Genomic DNA, 18,854 nt, shown 5'->3' with positions numbered 1-18,854 from the left:
ATAGAGGATATGTGTCTGTGAATACTGTCAATTGTAGATCTTGCTTTTATCCTTGACTCTGTAATGAGGCAGCCCATGTGCAAGGAGAGATACTTCTAAGGAAGATACTAGCAACACCTATGTCTAAATTGTATGTGTCACCCAAATACACATACTTCCTCTGTTTACCACTAGGGAGCCTGAAGGACAGAAATGGGAACAAGTGGGAATGCAGCACTAGATACCTGGATCCAAATGACTGAAATTAAGGAAGGCCCAGAACATAATTACTTTGTTCCCAACAGCAGGAATTACTGGAATTAAGTAAAAAAGCACCTTCTCGTTGCTTCTATTAGACCGTACATGCCTTGAGAACATGAATAATTATCTTATGCTGTTTTATTTTCCAAATGCCTATGGTAGTTCTTGATACATAGGTACTTATTCAACAGTTAAACAATATGACCCTGGATTCAGCCCTCAATACTGAAAAGAAGTTCTTGTTTACTATTTTCTCTCATTCTATAGGATAAGCTATATGATTTGTCCGTAAGTGCCATGTCTCTAGACCAGTAGAAATAGAATGCAAACCACTTGTGTAATTTTAAATTTCCTACTAGGCGCATTATATAGTTTTTAAAAAGGTGAAGTTAATTTTAATACTATATATGTTATTTGACCCATTGTACCTAAAATAATTTCAACAGGCAATTGGTTTAAAAATTATTATCAACATTTGCATTAGCTAATTTTTTATTGCCAGTACACAATATCACAGACTTGGTGGTATAGAAGTTTATTTTGGCTCACAGTTCTGGAGATGAAGGATAGAAGAGTCATGTCTATTGATGGCCTTGCTTACAGAGCAAGGCAGCACATGCTATGAGACAGGGAATATGCGTCCCTCTTACAAAGCTACCAGAAATGCTGAGAATAGTGATACATGCATAAAACCCCAACACATGGGAGCCTGAAGCAGCAGGCCAGCCCAATCTACATGTCAAGAACCTGTTCCCTCTAAATTGACCAGTCAGTCAAGCTACCAGGATTCAGTCGGGGCTCTATCCCTGATTTTATCTAATCCTAATTATTTTTCAAAGGACTCACCTCTAAATGCCATAATCAGATTAAGTTTTTACCCTCTTAATACTTCACTATGGGGATTCTATTTCAACACATGAATCCCTGGAGGACATTCAAATTATATCCAAACCATAGGAACATATGTTACGCTCCTTTTATACTTTGAAAGTCTTTGAAATCCAGTGTGTATTTTATAGAGCACACCTCACTTTTTAGGAGGCAGGGACCATAGCTTATTTATGTCTGGCACATATTACTATAGATAAGTCACTTTGTTTCAGCTACTTACCTGGCCTACTTGTAAAACCAAGTAAAAATGCTATATAAAAGTTAGTGCTCCGGTAATTGACTTTTGACTCCAAAAGTCAGAATTCTTAAACCTTTGAATTTATCTGTGGATTTAGAAAGTAGTCAAGGTGAATAGCAGCTATAGCAGACAGCAGGAATAAACTCAAGCACCTTATTGTCATGTGAGAGAGAATTTCCCTTAGATAATAATTGGTAAAATAAGGCAGAAGCCAAAATGTGCTAGCACAGAAGGTGGACAAATATACTGAACCAGAAGATAATTGATATTTATGATGCTAGATCATGAGAGCCTTGAGAGCTGAGGCTATGCCTTATTCATTCTTATATGTCTACCATACAAGGCCAACTATGGACTTGGTCTCAATAATTACTCCTTGAATAAGTCAATGCTATACCTGAACAGTTCAGTTTTGTTCACTATATTCTCTTTAGGAAAGTGGAAAGCTAGGAGATAAGAAAGAGTAATAGAGGGAGTAAATTTGATCAAAGTATATTATTATATATATTCTGAAAACTTGGATTAGTAGGGAAGGCATTCCAAGGATAGGTAAACCCAATGGTACTGAAGGTGTATCCGTGAAGTATAATGGAATTGTTTGCAATTTGGATATAAAGTATGTGGGTAGGGACTAGGGAAAGAGATGACTTGAGATCATGGGGACAAAATTGTGGGAATGCCTGGTTTACCTAGCTAGGTTATTGTATCTTTAGTTACCCTTTAGTTCAGGGTAATAGTAGAGAGAGCTATTTTCAAACACAGCACAACACTGCCCCACCCACATCAACAGTAAGCATATTTTAGGTATATCAACATTAGGGAAGGGGTATAGGAAGCATGTTTTGCTTAAAACACATCCAGATTTCAGTTTTCTGGGGAGTTGATCATTTTGATACACTTCTACCTAATTGTAACTGAGTTCAACTGTTTTGAGCAATGGGAACATATTGAAGACCTTTAGAAATAATAATAGCATAGATGATAGGAGACACAAATAGAGGAGGGGAATCTGGAAGGCTGTCCTTGTATTACTGAATTCTAAATATTTAATATGTTACAGAGTTAATTTCTCTCAGAATGAAGATTATTAAAATTCTCCACCATATAAATACTACTTAGGATAGCACTGTTTTAAGCTATTTACCTATATTTGAAAGTAGCATCATTCTAATAGCCAAATCAGGAAATGACAATGTAGGAAAACTAAACCAATCTCACTAATAAAGTAGGTGCTTGCAGAATCCTGAATAAAATAGAAGAATGAGGGTGGGAGATAAGAAAGTAATATATGGAAATACCACAGTGAAATCCCTTTGTACAATTAATATATGCTAATAAAAAAGAAAACTGTGAAATAATAAAATAAAATAGTAGAAGATTGAGTTCAGTAGGATAGATGAAAAATAATACACTGGTATCAAGTACGTTTTATTTCAGGAATGCAAGAATGGTGCTCAGCATTAGAACATCTCTCTGTGTAATTAGTCTTTCATCTCAGTTGATGTACCGAAAAGGACTTGATCAACTGTAACGTCCACCTATGTTGAGAACTGTTGGCATCTAGGTATAGATGAAAATCTTTCTGAACTTTTTACAGTTTATATATTAGGAAATTTCTTGAACATAATACTTAGTAGTGAGACATTAGATATGCTCTTTTTAAAGTCAGTAATAAGAGAAATGTGCTGTTTTCAATGTTATATTGGAAGTTCTAGCCAGATAACAAGAAAGAAAAATGAGGTTTAAAGATTTGAAAAGAACTAGAAGTCATTATTTATAGATATTGTCTCACTAGAAAATCAGAGGAAATCATCTCATAGTAAACAGTAGTTTAAGCCATATTTTATAATCTCAGTATTTATAAATCTATTTTTTTCTAAATATTAGCACTTACTAAATTTGGAAGTATAATATGAAAAAAGTGCTATTCATAAAAATAAAAATATAAAGCTAATGTTTACAAAGTATAAGACATTCATGAAGAAAACAATAAAACTTGACAGGATTTAAAGGAAAATCTAAATAGAGAAATAAATCATGTTCCTGTGTGAATTTGTCTAACCTGGTTACGATCCCAGTTGTGATTTTTATGAGACTTAATCAACAAACTGAAATTCACACAGAATAATAAATACCTACTGACAACCAAGATAATTTTGAAAGAGAGCAAATGACGTGTCTTGCCTCTCTCACATACCAAAACATTTTCTAAAACTCTTTAGTTTTTAATAAGGTATTAGAAGAAAAACATTAAGCCCACATGTAAAAAGGAACTTTATATATGTTGAAAATAACAATCCAAAGCATAAGAGGGCTGATATACAGATAGAAATACACATTATTTTTTTGGTGGTACTAGACAAGCAGTCTACCACTTGAGGCATGCTCCTTCTCCCTATTTGCTTTATTTTTAAGATTAGGGTCTTGTGTCTTGGTGTGGGCTGGCCTGGACCACAATCTTATTTACATCTTTCACATAGCTGGGAAGATAAGCTTGGGCCACCATGCGCATCTTACTGGTTGAGAAGGAAGGAAGGGAGAGAGGGAGAGAAGGAAGGAAGGAGATAAAGAAGATAAAGAATTGGTTGATTAATTTGACTTTGCCCAAACCAAAAACTTTTATTAAAACACAAGCTGTGCTGGGCACCGGTGGTTCATGCCTGTAATCCTAGCTACTCAGGAGGCAGAGATCAGGAGGATCATGGTTTGAAGCCAGCCCAAATAGTTGCAAGACCCTATTCCCGAAAATACCTAGCACAGATAGGGCTGGTGGAGTGGCTCAAGGTGTAGGCCCTGAATTCAAGCCCTAGTACCACAAACATAGATCTGCCATATGATCCAGCAATCCCACTCCTGGGGATATACCCAAAGGAGTGCGACAGAGGTTACTCCAAAGGCACCTGCACACCCATGTTTATTGCAGCGCTATTCACAATAGCCAAGTTATGGAAACAACCAAGATGCCCCACTACTGACGAATGGATCAAGAAAATGTATTTATACACAAAGGAATTTTACTCAGCCATGAGGAAAAGTGAAATCTTATCATTTCCAAGTGAATGGATGGAACTGGAGAACATCATTCTGAGTGAGGTTAGTCAGACTCAGAGAACCAAAAATCATATGTTCGCCCTCATATGTTTGCCCTCTTTAGATCTAGGGCAAATGCAGGGTTACATGACAAGAGGAGAACATATATGGGAGGTACAGTGTTAGATAGAAAACCCAAAACATGAAAGCATTTGATGTCCCCACTTCAGAGGAATTAATATAGAAACCTTAAAGCAACAGAGGCCAACACAAGAAGGGGATCAGGAAACAATGTAAAGATTAGTTAGAGATGAATCAACCTGGGTTGTAACATATTTGTACATGAAAGCAATGCTGGGAATCTCCCTGTATAGCTGTCCTCGTCTCAACTAGCAAAAATGCTATGTCTTTCTTATTATTGTTTATTTCTACTCTTCAGTGGAACTGGAGAAAAGCACAGAACAGGTTCTGCCTGGAAGCAAGGGCGGAGGGGGGGAGGGTGGAGGTGGGGGTGGGCAAGGAGGAGAAATGACCCAAATAATGTATGCACATGCAAATAAATGAATTTAAAAAAAAAAAACACAAGCTGTGCCAGGCACTGGTGACTCACATTTGTAATCCTAGTGACTCAGGAGGCAGAAATCAGGAGGTTTGTGGTTCAAAGCCAGTCCAGGCAAATAGTTAAGTGGAAGAGCACCTGGCCTAGCAAACATTAGACCCTAAGTTCCCATCCTAATACCACCCAAAAAAAACACCCCCCAAAAAAAACCAAGCTGTGTTCTAGATTAAAAAAAAAATTTGAAATATATGCAGTATAAATAACAGGTTTATATTTTCATTAGTTTAAAAAAAACACAGGGAAAAACCTACAAAGAAAAAAGGCAGTCTGGTAGAAAAATAGGTAAGAAAATGAAGTATCAATTCACAGATAAGGAAGCATGAAAGAATATCCTTTTCATTTATCAAGTCAGTCAAAATTAAGTTTGAGAATATATATGTTTGTGAGGATACTTATTTCTCTACATCTTCATCAATACTTGATATGCCCATCTGAACCAGTTTTGTCAGCTACAAAAATTGTGCCATCTTCCTAGCCTACTTCTCAGGGAGATAATTTGAGATTATCTGAGAAAACTTGGTAAGATTTCAAAGTATTCCAGAAGCATGTTATTTAAGTGATTTGTTTGTTTTGAGACAGGGTCTCAGACTGGCCTTGACCTCTTGATCCTCCTAACTCAGCCTTCTAAGTGCTGAGGTTGTAGGTATTTGCCACCATGACTGACTATGCAGATCTTTTTTCCAATCTTACCTCTAATTGTCTATTTCATAGAATAGTATAGACTTGGGGAACTCCAAAATGTGTAGATAATCTTGGCCCCTCTCCCAGTTCACTTGAATCAGAATTTCTGGTGGGTTCATGCCTGGATATTTCCTAAAATGTCAGGTGATTCTGTTAGGCAGCCAGGGTTGAGAACCACCTGGAGCCACGCTGCTTATATTTCAGTCTTGGCCTGCCATTTATTAACTCTTTGATCTTGGCCAGATTACTTAATTTCTCTGTATAATGCCCTCCCCTGTAAAATGATGAAAATTATGTCTAAATAGTAAAAGAGATGTGGAGAGAAAGTCAGATAATTTATTTGAAGCCCTTAGGTTGGTACCTCACACGTAGTAAGATTTAGAAAATATTAACTGTTACTACTATTGCTGCTATTATTGCTGACACCACAAATTCTAGCAAAAAAAAATTGGTTAGATCAATGTAGATCTTAAATTGCTACTTTTTCACTTACTCTGTAAGTAGCAAAGTTGTACTGTTTGAAGTAAGATTCGAAGTAACTGCCATGGACATGCACTACCACTTTTTCATTATCTATAAGCATGTGTTATTCTGTGAATTTACTTTGCTCAGTTATTCTTTTCTCTTCTTCCTCTTCCATACTAGGATGTAAGCATAACAGCAGGCCTATCTTTTTCACTACTGTAACCCCATTACTCAATTGGTACCAGATTTTTAGATGAAATTTAGAAAGGTTTATTTAAGCAAATGAATGAAAAATTTGTTTTCAGTATTCTCATCAGTGTTCTCTGATAGGCACATATGATTATAGATCATTGCTTTCAAGCTAAATGTTGGTATTGATAATTACCTCAAATACATGTTTTGTTTTATAAACTTAGTTCTAACTTTTTAAAAATATTAATTAAACAATTTGACACAGTTTTGCTCCTTAACTTTATGTCTAAAATATGGGTTTGTTTTTGGCATAAAAGGTTTTACTACTACCATGGTACATGAAATAATTCCTATAAATTAACAAATATCTTCCAAGAGAAAATAGAATTTTAGTCCATAGTTGCCTTTAAAGCTGTTTATTATTTGGAATAATAGAAGTAGAAAGATTTGATTTTCTAGGTGATTTTTAAATGTAATTTGGGAATCTGATTTGTTTTATGACTATTGTATTGGTAATTTGCCTTGATTCTAGTTCTGTTTTTATTACTAACTTGTTTTATGTGACCCTGGACAAATAATTTCCTTTTTCTTGGCCTCAGTTTCCTCATTTATAAAATTCGAGGGTTAGACTAGACAGTTCTTCTGTTTCATTCTTAAGAGATATTGGTGACCTTTACTAACACTAATTGTAATGTGTGATTGCCAGAGAATACAGTTTCTTCTTTAGAGATTTCTTTAAATCTCTAAAATTGTACCTTTTCCATCATATTATTATTTCTTTTTCAGTACACTTTTATTTAATTGTGTACACACAAGCTTGTACATACTGCTTGTATCTATTTTAGGTGAGTCTTTGGTAGATTTCATGACTTGTACTGATTTCATTAATTCTTTCATGATTTGAGTATCATGTTTGTATAATGTCCTGGCCAAAATATAAATTGACTCATGATCCTTATCTAAGGGATTCACTCCCCAGAGTAAGGAAGATAGCCAAGAAATATGGACAAAAATCATAAGCAATAGCAGAACTCCCAAGGGTCATTGCCTAAAGATGCTTATACTATGTTTTGGGAAAGGCTAGGAAGTGTTAAGGTTTAAGGGGAGGTGGGGGTGTAAGGTGGAGAAAGCCTATTTTGAAATTGGGACCAACCACAACATGTACCAAAACAGTGGAGAATCATGGTTTTTGTTTTTGGATTTTTTTTCCCCCTTTTAGTGGAACTGTGATTTGAACTCAAGGTTTCACACTTGCAAAGTAGGCACTCTACCACTTGAGCCACACTTCCAGTCCATTTTAGAGATCTGGTCTCACGAACTGTTTGTCTGGGCTGTCTTCTGATCTCAGCCTCACAAGTAGCTAGGTTTACAGGCGTGAGCCACTAGTACCCAGTCTAAATTTTTTTGGCGGGGGGGGGTAGTGGTAATTCTGGGGTTCAAACTCAGGGCTTCATGCCTGCTAGGCAGTCTACCACTTGAGTCACTGCTCTAGTCATCATTGCTATTTTGTTTTGCTTAAAAGGAGAAAGTTTTCTTTTGGTTCTCTTGAGTTCCTTGAATTCTGATAGCAGCTCATTTAACAAAGTCATTATTAGTAATTGGGCAAAATTTTCTGTCCCATATGTATCTTACTTCTTTTCTTTTCCTCCTAGGCAGCCATCATTAGTAGAGTTCAGTGCAGGATTGTGGCTTTGGATCTGCGAGGCCATGGTGAGTAAAGTCCTTTTTTCTTGGTGCTCAGTGATATAGTTGCCAAGCCCCTTTGAATAAATCTAAATACTGTAAATTTTAGTGAACCATTTGGAATTTGTTCTCCATTTGGAATTTTTTTGAGGGAGTCCTATCTTCTAGCTAGGCTACTTGTAATTATCCTTTTTAGAATGGCTAGCCATAAAGATTGGTTTGTAATGTGGAAAATCCTTACTAAATCCATCATATAAAATTATTAAGCCCCATTTTATCATCCAAAGGTGAGATTTTTTACAAAATATTCTTAAAATATTCTCTTTTTTTAGGCGAAACAAAAGTCAAGAATTCTGAAGACCTGTCAGCAGAAACAATGGCAAAGTAAGGAACCAAATATTGCTTATAGCTTGCCTAGCTGTCATTACTATTGCAAATAGTAGTACAACTTCATCACTCTACTAATGAGATTGTTGAACAATAATTACCACAGAAAATTTTACTTCTGTTCTCTCTCCTCTACTTCTGGTTTATCTTTACTATTAATTTAATCTTGAAAGAAACTGCCATCACTCTTGGAATATCCATTGTGATGATGGTCATCACATAAAAAATTTAACTTGTGGAAGCTTAGTTTTTGCAGAGCTTTTGATAAATTTTTATCTATTGGAAAAGTTATATAGAATCTGCATATCTATGAAACTGCTTTTAAAAGCAGTTGAGTGCAAGCAGCCTTGAGAGCTTGCCTACATTCTTTGTCCAGTGTCACAGAAAGGTGAGAACAGGGTATTGAAGAGTAACTATACCCTGGGCTTCAAAGTAAGTATATGACTGTAGTATATACAGTAATTCCCAACCCTACTCATCAGAGTCACCTGTGAAGTTACTAAATATGCAGATCTTTGACCCTACTCCAGACCTGCTGAGTTAGTACTTTTAGCAGTGAATGAATGGGAGATAGGGAGGCAGCCAAAGTTTATAAATGAAAACAATAGTTTAATATTCATTTGGAGTTAAATTTAAGGCTAATACAGAAAGTAAAGCAGTTCAAGCTTTATCATAAAGAAATGATACAAATAAGATCGAAAGTCCAAGCTTTGTAAGGGAATCTGATGCACCACTCCCATGACTGGGAGAGAGCCACTTCCTTTAATAAAAATAAACTCCAAGTGCAATCCTCCTGCCTTCACCTCCCAAGTGCTAGGATTTCAGGAGTGCACTACCACACCTGGCAATTAATGTGTAATTTACGGTGTGAAATTTAGCTATCTTCCAGAGCATCTTTTTTTGTTTTATTCATTTTATCTGTTACCAACCAAAAGTTTCTTAGAGTTGTTTGAGAATTATTCTGGAAATCACATGTTGATATTTGTTCTAGACTTTTCCTTTTTAAAAATTTGCCCCCAAATCACCCATTCAGATTGTCTACAACTGCTGTAGCTGCCCTATTGTAATTGTTGTATGAGGTTTTTAAAATTAACACCTGAAGAATTCATTACGTTTGCCTTTGCCATTATGAATACTATAAAGACCATATTTACAAATCCATGTCCCCACATTAACACCTGACATATTTTGTTAGCTCTATAAGTGCTTGAAGTATGTAGTGACACTCAGGAAGACAAAAACTATCTTTTGAAGTTAACTTACTCATCTGCTCCCAGAAGAAGGCAGTAGAGCCAGTGGTCTCTAGAAAACCCACTTGTTCTTACCCCACCTATGCTATAGCAAGGAAGCCTACATGCAAATAAAAAACAAAATTCATACTTCAGCTCTCATTTTCAAAGTTTTAAAGTTTGACTATTAAAATAGATCCAAAGTGCTGGTAGAGAAGTGCTGGTAGAGTGGCTTATGTAGTAAGAGTGCCTGCTTAGTAAGTGTTAAGCCCTGACTTTAACCCCAGCCACCAAAACAAAACAAAAAAACAGACCCTCTTGTAATTGACGACTAGTGCAATAGCCAATAAAAATTAGTTCTGAATATCTCTCTAGTTTCTAAGAGAACTATACTTATATTTACAAATGTTTGTTCTTCAAACATGTATATGTGAGAAATTGCAAAGGATATCCTTACTATTTTAGAGTAGTTTCGCATTTTCTTCACAGTCAGAATCCTCAAAGCAATCTAGATCAGTGAGTTTTACTTTCATATTATAGATTTTGAAACTCAGTGTCTGAGAGATTAAGTAGCTAACCAAAGATAGCATGATAAAAAAAATAAACTGAGGCTAATGCTCATCTTGTGATTTTTTTTTTTTTTTTTTTTTAGTTTCGTGGTATTGGAGTTTGAACTCAGGGCTTCACACTTGTGAGGCAGGTACTTTAGCACTTGAGCCACACACCCTGGCTTCATTATAGATGAGAAACCTGAGGCATAGAGGGTAGTTAAATGATTTGCCCAGAGCTTTAAGCTTAGGTTCAAAATAAAGATAAATGTTTATTTAATTGTACTAAATGTGTAGAGTAGTGAAAGTGTGATATACAAGAAAATCAGAAAATTTAGGTTCTTGGTTCTTTTTTTTTTTTTTTTTTTTTTTATTTTATTTTTTTTTCATTTTTCTTTTATTATTCATATGTGCATACAAGGCTTGGGTCATTTCTCCCCACTGCCCCCACCCCCTCCCTTACCACCCACTCCGCCCCCTCCCTCTCCCCCCCCCCCAATACCCAGCAGAAACTATTTTGCCCTTATTTCTAATTTTGTTGTAGAGAGAGTATAAGCAATAATAGGAAGGAACAAGAGTTTTTGCTGGTTGAGATAAGGATAGCTATACAGGGCATTGACTCACATTGATTTCCTGTGCGTGGGTGTTACTTTCTAGGTTAATTCTTTTTGATCTAACGTTTTCTCTAGTACCTGTTCCCCTTTTCCTATTGGCCTCAGTTGCTTTAAGGTATCTGCTTTAGTTTCTCTGCGTTAAGGGCAACAAATGCTAGCTAGTTTTTTAGGTGTCTTACCTATCCTCATCCCTCCCTTGTGTGCTCTCGCTTTTATCATGTGCTCATAGTCCAATCCCCTTGTTGTGTTTGCCCTTGATCTAATGTCCACATATGAGGGAGAACATACGATTTTTGGTTTTTTGAGCCAGGCTAACCTCACTCAGAATGATGTTCTCCAATTCCATCCATTTACCAGCGAATGGTAACATTTCGTTCTTCTTCATGGCTGCATAAAATTCCATTGTGTATAGATACCACATTTTCTTAATCCATTCGTCAGTGCTGGGGCATCTTGGCTGTTTCCATAACTTGTAGGTTCTTGGTTCTTAATGTGCCATTTATCAGAAGAGGTAGGTGAGTCACTAATTGTGTGATCGTAGGGGCCATGTTAGGAGGTTTACATAGGTATGTTGTAAGGTGGTCCTATAGACCTTTACCATCTCCCAGGACTATTAGTTACAGAGCAAAGGAAGGAAGTAAGAAAGAAGACTATACAGTATTGTCTGAGAGCATTTCCACTTTTTTCCGTTTTCTTTGCAGAGACGTAGGAAATGTGGTCGAAGCCATGTATGGGGACCTCCCTCCTCCAATTATGCTGATTGGACATAGCATGGGTGGTGCTATTGCAGTGCACACAGCATCATCCAACCTGGTGCCAAGCCTCCTGGGTCTGTGTATGATTGATGTTGTGGAAGGTAGGTTTTCTTAGTACTAACCAAATTAGAATCATTGATTTATAGGAGACCTCCATGGTAGATTGTTATCTTGATTTAATTTATTACCAGTTTCATTCATCTTGAAATATGTCCCTTTACCTTTGTAACTTTTTAAAATCTTTAACCAGGTTGTCCATGTCATCAGAAATTCTTCATTAACATCTTTTTATGGCTATATATTTTGATCATATGTGTGTCCCATAATTTTATTTAACCATCTGAAAAGAAGCTGCCATCTTTTATGACCCAGCCTGTGATGTCACACTGCTGCTTATACAAGTTGGCCCTATTTAGTGTGTGGGAACTGTACAGAGAGTGAATACCAGTGAGCAAAATATTCAGGGTCATATTGGAAGCTGGCTATTCCATTAGTCTTTCTTACACTTCATCTATATTTTTACCCAAGCATAACTGAATTCTGCTGTTATTGGAAGCAGATGTATATAGTTGACTCAGTGTTAGTCATTTTTGTCACTATGACAAAATACCTGACATAAACAATTTAAAGGCGGAAAGATTTATTTTGACTCACAGTTCATAGATTTCAGTCTGTAGTCGACTGGTCTGTTGCTTTTAGGCTGTGATGAGGCAGGACATTATTGCAGAGATCATGTGATAGAGTGAATAGAGCAAAGCTGCTTACGTCATGGTGACAGAAGCAGAGAAAGGAAGGGACAGGAGAGAAAATGTCCCTTTCAGGGGCATTCCCCCAGCTACCTGCTTCCTCCAACTAAGTCCCATCTCTTAAAAATTCATTCATCTTGAACTCATCAGTGGATTAAACCTCTAATGGAGTTAACACCCTCATGATCCAATCACCTCAATAGTACCACTGCTGGGGGCCAAGCTTTCAAAACATGAATCTTTTTTTTTTTTGGATGGGGTGGGGGAATAAAGGGATACTTTATATCCAAACCATACTGCTCAGTAAGTGTAAGCATTCAGAGTAAGTTAGGTGCTGTGGTTAAAACTTCTGTTTACTATCCAGGTACAGCTATGGATGCACTTAATAGCATGCAGAATTTCTTACGCGGTCGACCTAAAACCTTCAAGTCTCTGGAGAATGCTATTGAATGGAGGTAACTCATAAATCTTTGTTGTCTTAATTTTAAATGTTAGATTATAGCTTTTCTTTTTTGTAAGCTCAAGCACTAAGAGCAAAGGAATAAAAGCTTGTTTTCCAAGCTTTTTCATAATAGCATGTGAGGAAATGTTTAAAAAGAGGTTTTTTTTTAAAAAAAAATTTTTTAAATATTTCAGAATTGGCTTAGTTGTCTAAAGCCTGTTCTTTTCCAATAAGCTCCAGTGTCTCCTAGAATCTTACTAATTATGGGTCATCTGCTGTTTCTGCCTCTAAAAATGAGAGCTTGGACTATGTAGTCTTTTAAGGCCTCTTCCATCTCTGATGCTTCGTGGTTCTAGATTCGCTTTCTGTATTTCAGGCAAAATGATGGAGAAACAGAGGATGAATGTAGGTTCTATTCTCTAGAATCTATTTTAAGTTTGGGTAAATAAACACCTTATGGGTAAAGATTGTTGACAAAATTGGCTTCCACTTAAAGGCTATTCGGTCATGAATATATTCATTAATTCTATCAGTCATTTTTATTAAATATTTATTAGACTTTGTGCTGAAGGATAAAGATTCAAAGAAGAATGACATAGTTCTGACCTCACAAGGAGATAAGTTTTGGGATAAAATGTCATCACAATCCCAACTTCCTACCTATTCTTCAAAATCTGACTCCAGTCCCTTTTCCAGAATGCTTTCTCTGACTCCTCCAAATTAACAGATAACTCTCTCAGCCAAATTGCTAGAGACCTTTATCCCTAAAGTCTTTAGTCCCTCCTTGAGGGATGTACTCATTCTGTTAATTTTCATTAATATCCCTGCATCATAAGGGTGGAAGCTGTTCTTTATTTTTTTTTTGCACTTTCATATAACGCTCTGCTGGCTGCCCTAACAGGCAGAACATATCTGTTAATACCAAGTGGAAATACAAGACCTAAGGGGTTTTCCTGGGCCAGAGGGTCTCATGCTAGAATATGGCTTTTCAGAATGTTGTTTTTGTTTGCTGGATTGCTTCTGCCATCCCTTGTTTATTCCCACACTACAGGATTCCTGTTCTCTTAGTTATCTAAAGGTCTATGTATCAGTTATCATGGCACTGAGAATGCAGCTGCTGCCAACTTGGCTTGTATCTCAGGCACCCTACCTGCTTCCCTAGTAGAAACCAGTGAGAAAATTCTGGACATGGTTCAGTTATCTAAAATTTTTTCATTTTTTTCAAACTTTAAAATTTATAGTAGAAAGTTTCTAGTGCCTGAGCAAAGAGCTGGATATGAATCAGGTTCAGTTTCTGTCATCAAAAAAACAAAACAAAACTGGGGATACAAATAAGTAAATACATAACAAGGAAGGAAACACTAAGGAGTATAAAATAAGGACATACTGTTCAGCCTGGGGGTCAATGATAGGGCTTGCTTGATTCTAGTGCCAGTTTGCAGGATAGGATAAGTGTTGTGTTTGTTTGGTGTTAAGATATTCTGGGTTCTGAGAGAGTTTTTATGACTGATTTTTTGAGCCTAGGAATCAGAAAAAATACTCTGAAATATTTGATCATTTTGTTTTGTATTGCATTGGATATCTGAATCAAGATGATGACTCATGACCATTTAGACAATTCCAAGTTAAGAGAAAAAAATTGTTAAAATACGATGCCAAAAAATTAGTGCTTTTGCTCACTTGGTTTTAAAGAGAAGCAGTAGGGTATAGTCCTTAAGAAGCTGGGCTTTGCTGGACCTAATGTTGCATACCTATAACCCCAGCTCTTGGAAGGCCGAGGCAGGAGGAGATGAAGCTCAAGGCCAGCCTGGGCTTTGTAGCAAGGGATTTGCATCTTGGTTCCACCTGGCTGCTTTGAGAAAAGGAATATAGGGAAAGGAGTAGGGAATGGGGTGATAATGGAAATGGGAAATTAATCATGAGACTATTGAAGTAATATAGGCAATTAGTGATGACAACAGAGGAAATAATGCAGTCAGATGGGTATTTTGAAGGTAGAACTGATAAGATTGGTTTATGGATTGGATGTTGGGAGAAAGACAGAGAGGCAGGAAGGGAACCCAAGGATGACTTCTAGGTTTTTAGCCTAAGCAACTGGCTGAACAGTAGAGATAGGGAGAAGTCAATTTGGTAGCAGATAGGGGTAGGGAGTCAACAGTTTTGTTTGGATAAACTGAAATGCATATTACAATTCTATCTGGAAATGTTAAGTATGCAGTTGCATATACTAGTTAGAAGAGGTTGAACTAGAGATAAATTGGAGAATTGTCATCACATAAATAAAATTTAAAGCTAAAAGACTAAATACAGTCACCTAGGTATTTGATACTGATAGGAAAAAGATCTAAGAGTTGAGCTATGGGTTACTTTATAATTTTTAAAGCTTGCAAAGAAGATCCAACAAAAGAAACTGAAAAGCCCCACTTGGTAAGGTAGAAGGAATACCAGATGGTATAGCAAGTACTTGTAGAAGAGGAAAAGAACGTCTGTGAAATGCTGCTGGGAGATGACGTAAGATAGGGACCAAGGAGTAATCATTGGATTTGGTGTGATACAGGTGACCTTGACAAGAGAAAACTCAGGATATAAGTAGGAAACAAAAACACTGTATAAGTTGAGGATAAGAGTTGGGCAAAGGATGAGAGGTTAAAAAAAATACAGAGAAAACAAGACAACTCTTTTGAAGAGTTTAGTTATGTAGGAAAGCAGGGAAGTGAGATGGTAGCTAGTTATGACCTAAGAACATAGCTGGGAAATGGCCTTCAGGATGAAGTAGTACAGTATATTTATGGCATCTACTAGAGAACAAAATGATGACCCAGAAGAGAGACAGTAACTGAAGAAAAATGTCTCTTTATAAGCAAGAGGGGATTGGAACCATCCCCAAAGTTGGCCTTGAATAGAAACAGAAGTGTTTTATACATTAAGCAGGCATCAAAGTAGAGTGTATGATTAGAAATACTGGTGTATTCATAAATTCAGTTGGTGTCAAAAGATGAAATAATAGTTCTGATTGCCTCTGTTTATCATTAAAGGAAGAAGCAATGTCATTATGAAGAAGGCTTTAAAATTTTGCATGATTTCCTTTTTTTCAGTACTAGATATGAAATCCAGGGCCTTGAACAGGCTAGGCAAGCACTCTTATCACTGAATGATAATTTGGATGACTTTTTTATGCTAAAAATTTTTAAAGGAAATGTTCTAATAGTGGCTTGCTTCAGGTGACATTTCATGTTTCCCCTGAGACATGCAGTGGTTTGGCTTTGCCTTTAGATGTACTTAGGTAGATGAGTATTAGAAGACAAGTCCATTTAGATAGTCTAAGTTCTATAGAATGGCATGTCTTCGTTTTGTGCTGCAAAAACAGAATGCCACAGATGGGTAATTTATAAGAGAAATTTATTTATAGAGACATGTTTTATGAGACTGGGAAGTCCAAGATCATGGGGTTTGCATCTGGCAAGATGTATTGTTATGTGACAGAAGGTATCTCATAGTGAGAACAAGAGGGAGCCAAACTCACTTTTGTAATAAACCCACTCTTGAGATAAGGACATTAATCCATTCATGAAGGCAGAGCCTAAACCTCAAGACCTAATCACCTCTTAAATTTCCCACCTCTCAACATTGTTGTTTCACTGAGAATTAAGTTCTCATTACATGAACTTTGGGGACCCATTAAAACCATAGCTGATGCTCTTTCAGAGCCAGTGTCTGCTTAACAATCCTATTCTGGCACACTCCCCCTGTGCTTGCTCCTGCTTCTCTTTGCACTCAGATCTCTAAAATCATCCTCCTTCTGACTTTCATACCACAGTGCCTTTGTTCACAGTATGCCCACTGTCTTCAGTGTACTGACCATCCTTTGGGTTTTTTTTGGCAATACTTTGTTTTACAGATAGGGTCTCATGCTTTTGCCTGGGGCTGACCTTAGACTGCAGTCCTCATACTTCTGCCTCCCACATAGTTGAGGATTACAGTCATGCACCACTGAGCCGAACTGTGACCACCCTTTTATTATCTGCTTAACTTCTTATCTAGTCAGGACCTTTGGGAAACTTTCTTCAACCTCCTCCTTCAAAATAAATTACTTCTTTTGCATTTTGCCTTGTTATATTAACATTATCTGTTTCTCTTTCTCCCTAAGAATTATGTGCTTCTTAAGCATAGATCTAGTACATAGTACTATCTTGGTAAATATTTGTAGAACTGAAATGGTTACAATGTCTTTACTTATTTTTACTAACTGGTTTATGGCCTTACTAAGCAGGTGAAGAGTAGTGGTAATCTCCATAGTAAGAACATGGGTAACCACAATTTCTGGTTTGGTCCTATAGAATCTTTAGAATTATTCATTTGATTCTAGTGACATGATAAGATGAATGCTAAATAACTACTTCTCTCCTTTCTCACTTTTCTTCTAGTGTGAAGAGTGGCCAGATTCGAAATCTAGAGTCTGCTCGTGTCTCAATGGTTGGCCAAGTCAAACAGTAGGTCTTATTTTTGTCTCTCATGCTGGTTAGAGGCTGAAACATGGTGAAGGAATTGCAGATTGCATCTTTTGTCTTTTATCTATTCAACCATCCTGGTAAATGCCTTTATTATTTTAGTCAGTTTTACAGATAAGCTCAGTTGGGGGTTAGGTAGATACCTTCTATCTTTTTAAAAAATTTTTAAAGAAATTGCAAAGTCAGTTAGTGTCTGCTTTATAATTCTGGGTTACATTAGCACAAATCTGTGTGTTACAAAAGGCAACATTCTAGAGTAAATACTAAAAATTAAGTGTCCACTTTAGTGCTGGCAGCTATAGTTTCATTCTGGTAACAGTCTCCTAAGCCAAACTCAGTTGTGAGGAACTCATTATACAAAAACTGACAGAGCCAGAGTGAAAGCCAGATTCTAAGGGTGAGCTAATATTATTTAGCCCCATTGATCTTTCTTGATGGAGACACACAAGTCCTGAGTATTGCTGTGTAGTCACAAAATAAACTTTAGGTGAATTAAGAAACGTTGCCAGCATACAAGACAGGAGTGCAAGAGTTAGATGAAAATGGTAATGGCGTTATTGAGTGCCTACTATTTTCCAGGTACTGTGCAAAGTATTTTATCTACACAGTCTTATTTTTAAGACCTTGAATTATGGAAAAATTACATATGTTAAAATAATACAATGAACCCTGGTGTACCCATTGCTCATTTTTAGTAGTTATTCATAGCCAGTCTTGCTTCATCTGTGTGCCTGTTTACTTCCCCTAAGCACAAAATATTTTGAAACAGATTGCAAACAAATATATTTTCCTCTTTAAGATGTCAGTATACTTTAGAAGATAGATCTCTTTAAACATAATCACAATATTATCATACCAAAAAAATTAATGATTCCTTATTATCATAAAAATTTGATCAGTATTCATAGTTCTGATTATCTTACATAATTTTTAAATATTTTTGTTTATATATAATAATTGCACATACTTATGGGGTACAATATAATATTTCAATATTATATGGATTCATTCTGGTAACAGTCTCCTTCTATGCCAAATTTAGTTGTGAGGAAATCATTGAACCTTCTTACTTACAGGCTTTGGAAATTCAAAGCATATTTTTTTGTTATAATATTTTTTAAAATCACATCTGTACCATATACTAGATGTGAAACTTGGTACCCTAAGTTTCTTAGGAAATCCCCACTTAACATTGGTGAACAAGTATTTTACCTTGACGGTTTAATAAAACCAGGAAAGGAGAAGTTACATTTTTAAAAAATCTATAGGGCTGCTGGGTGCCAGTGGCTCACACCTATAATCCTAGTTATTCAGGAGGCAGAGATTGTTTTCAAGACCCTGTCTCGAAAATACCTAATGCAAAAAAAGACGGAGTGGCTGAAGTGGTAGAGCACCTGCCTAGCAGTTCAGTTCAAACTCCAGTACCACCAAAAAGAAAAAACCTACAGGGCCAGGCATAATGGTACGTGTCTTTAATCCCAGCTATTCCAGAGGTGGAGATTGAGAGGATCATGATTCAAGGCCAGCAAATCCCCATCTTAATAAATAAGCTGGTCATAGTGGTACACGTATATAATCCCAGCAAT

The 18,854-nt window shown here is 36.5% G+C and overlaps 1 protein-coding gene across 2 annotated transcripts in view; it reads left to right on the top strand.

Annotated features, from left to right (window-relative positions):
* Positions 1-18,854, top strand: part of Ppme1 (protein phosphatase methylesterase 1) — a 52,847-nt gene that overhangs the window by 21,739 nt on the left and 12,254 nt on the right. For both annotated transcript variants that reach the window (XM_074083294.1, XM_074083297.1), the window contains exons 4-8: positions 8,009-8,066; positions 8,372-8,423; positions 11,519-11,673; positions 12,683-12,773; positions 17,185-17,250. In XM_074083294.1, coding sequence (XP_073939395.1) covers positions 8,009-8,066; positions 8,372-8,423; positions 11,519-11,673; positions 12,683-12,773; positions 17,185-17,250 — 422 coding nt within the window. The remainder of the gene's footprint in view (positions 1-8,008; positions 8,067-8,371; positions 8,424-11,518; positions 11,674-12,682; positions 12,774-17,184; positions 17,251-18,854) is intronic.

This window comes from Castor canadensis, chromosome 1 (genome assembly GCF_047511655.1).
Source record: "Castor canadensis chromosome 1, mCasCan1.hap1v2, whole genome shotgun sequence".
In the NCBI taxonomy this organism is placed as follows: domain Eukaryota; kingdom Metazoa; phylum Chordata; class Mammalia; order Rodentia; family Castoridae; genus Castor; species Castor canadensis.
Note: the sequence above shows the minus strand (reverse complement) of the source record. Positions and strands in the feature narration are given on the sequence as shown.